The sequence below is a fragment of the Plasmodium gaboni genome, chromosome 8, assembly GCF_001602025.1.
Source record: "Plasmodium gaboni strain SY75 chromosome 8, whole genome shotgun sequence".
Taxonomy (NCBI): domain Eukaryota; phylum Apicomplexa; class Aconoidasida; order Haemosporida; family Plasmodiidae; genus Plasmodium; species Plasmodium gaboni.
Window position 1 is genome coordinate 629,694 of NC_031488.1, and position 2,314 is coordinate 632,007.

At 13.0% G+C, this 2,314-nt stretch overlaps 1 protein-coding gene across 1 annotated transcript; it reads right to left on the reverse strand.

The window, feature by feature from the left end:
- Positions 1-266: 266 nt before the first annotated feature.
- Positions 267-566, reverse strand: PGSY75_0817900 (high mobility group protein B2; the record flags this gene model as incomplete). The annotated part of the gene is made up of 1 exon (XM_018785305.1): positions 267-566. The coding sequence occupies one exon, from the start codon at positions 564-566 to the stop codon at positions 267-269; it is 300 nt and encodes a 99-aa protein (XP_018642272.1).
- Positions 567-2,314: the final 1,748 nt, after the last annotated feature.

Sequence of the window (2,314 nt, forward strand, 5' to 3'; positions counted from 1 at the left end):
AAAAAAAAAAAAAAAAAAAAAAAAAAAAAAAAAAAAAAAAAAATATATATTTAAAAAAAAAAAAAAAAAAAAAAAAAAAAAAAATTATAAAAATAAAAATTTTTTTTTAAAAAAAAAAAAAAAAAAAAAAAAAAAAAAAAAAAATTAAAAAAATATATATTTATATATATATATTATATAATTTCAACTTTGTAGAAAAAAAAAAAAAAAAAAAAAACACGCATATATCTTTATTCACACATATATATATGTTGAATGTATTATATTTATTCTTGATTTTTCTTTCTATATTCTTCTATTTCTTTTGAATATCGTACTTTGTCTAATTGTGCTTTCTTTTCATATGGTGCTTTTTGAGCTGGGCTTAACTTTCCCCAAGCTTCACCTATCAATTTACCAACTTGTGCAACATCTTTTGCTAATTCTGGTTTTTCTTTTATTATTTCTAGTCTCTTATCCTTAACATAAAACATATAGGCAGACAAAGCTCTCTTTGGAGCTAATGGGTCTTTTTTCTTTTTTTTGTTTTGTTTTTTTAATACTTTCTTTTGAGATTTTGAAGCCATTTTATATATTTTATCTGTCAGGAAAAAAAAAAAAAAAAAAAAAATTATGAACTGGTCATAATATTATGAATACATGCATATATAAATATAATGATAAATAAAAATAAATAACATAAAGACAGATAAATAAATAAATATATATATATAAAAGAATAATTATACAACTTTCTAAACACTTTTATATATTCTTCAGTATTTATTTTTTTTTTATTATCCATTAAGAGTAACTATTAATGGTTAAAATATCATTTGATATATATATATATATTTTTATAAAAAAAAATATAACATACATATAATATATTCATACACATGATTTAATATAAGTACAATCATCTCACAACCAATACGATAACATAAAAAAATGCATATACACGTATACACATATACAATTATTATATATATTTTTTTTTAAACAACAAAATATATATACATTAAAACAAAAAAATATAAAGAATATAACAAATACAACCATATAACATATGGACACAAAAATAAATGTATATGCAACAAAAAAGTTTGGATACATCAATTCACAAATATACATATATAACCAAATAAACAAAAATAATGTTCATTAAAAAAAATACAAATATATGTTCACACATTATATATATATATATATATCAGTTCAGATTATGTTAATTTTTATTGAATTACCTTTATATATAAGAAGTATCGAATGAAAGTTCTTGAATATTTAAAATTATTATTATAAAAGATAAAATAATACTTTTAAGTTATATTTATATTTAAATAAAAATACTTAAACATATATATGGTAACACTTATAACTACACAAATGTATATGTATATATATATACATATATATTTATGATAAAAAAAAAAAATACATAAACATATATTTTTCTTTATAGAAAATTGTTTAAATTTTAAATAAATAAGAAAAACAAAAAATTATAACATTAAGAAAATATTAATATTAAAAAAAAAAAAAAAAAAAAATTTTTGGTACAAACGAATAAATAATATTATTATATATAATAATTATTATATATTATTTTGTATATATATAATATTTAATATATATAAATTTAATATATATAATTTTATTATATATAAAAATATGTATTTAAATATTATATAATATAATTTGTATATATATTTTTTTTTTAATATATATATTATATATATATATATATATATTATAAAATATATAACTTTTCTTTTATGCATAAAGTTTATTTTATTAATAATAGGTAATTTATTTATTATATAAAATTTTAATATAATAAAATTATATATATATATATATATATATATATATTTTTTATATGTATGTATAAATTTTTATATATATATTAAAAAATAAATTAAAAATATAAACTATATATAATATTATATATATATATATATATAATATATATATATACATTATTTTTATTTATGCAAATGAGAAGCGATATTTTAAAATATGCGCATAAAAAAAAAAAAAAAAAAAATTAAAAGAGCACAAATTTATATATAATATAATATTATTATATATATATATATAAATATATTTTAATAAGAACAAAAGTAATACGAGAATAAATGGATTATTTATATGCATGTAAATATATATATTATTTTTTATATATATAATTATATATATATTATTAATTTATATATATTTTAATAAATATTCAAAATATTTATTTATATAATATATATATAATATTATAAATTTTTTTTTTCCGCATATTGAGTTATTTATATATAAAATAAATGCGCAAAATATTATTTTT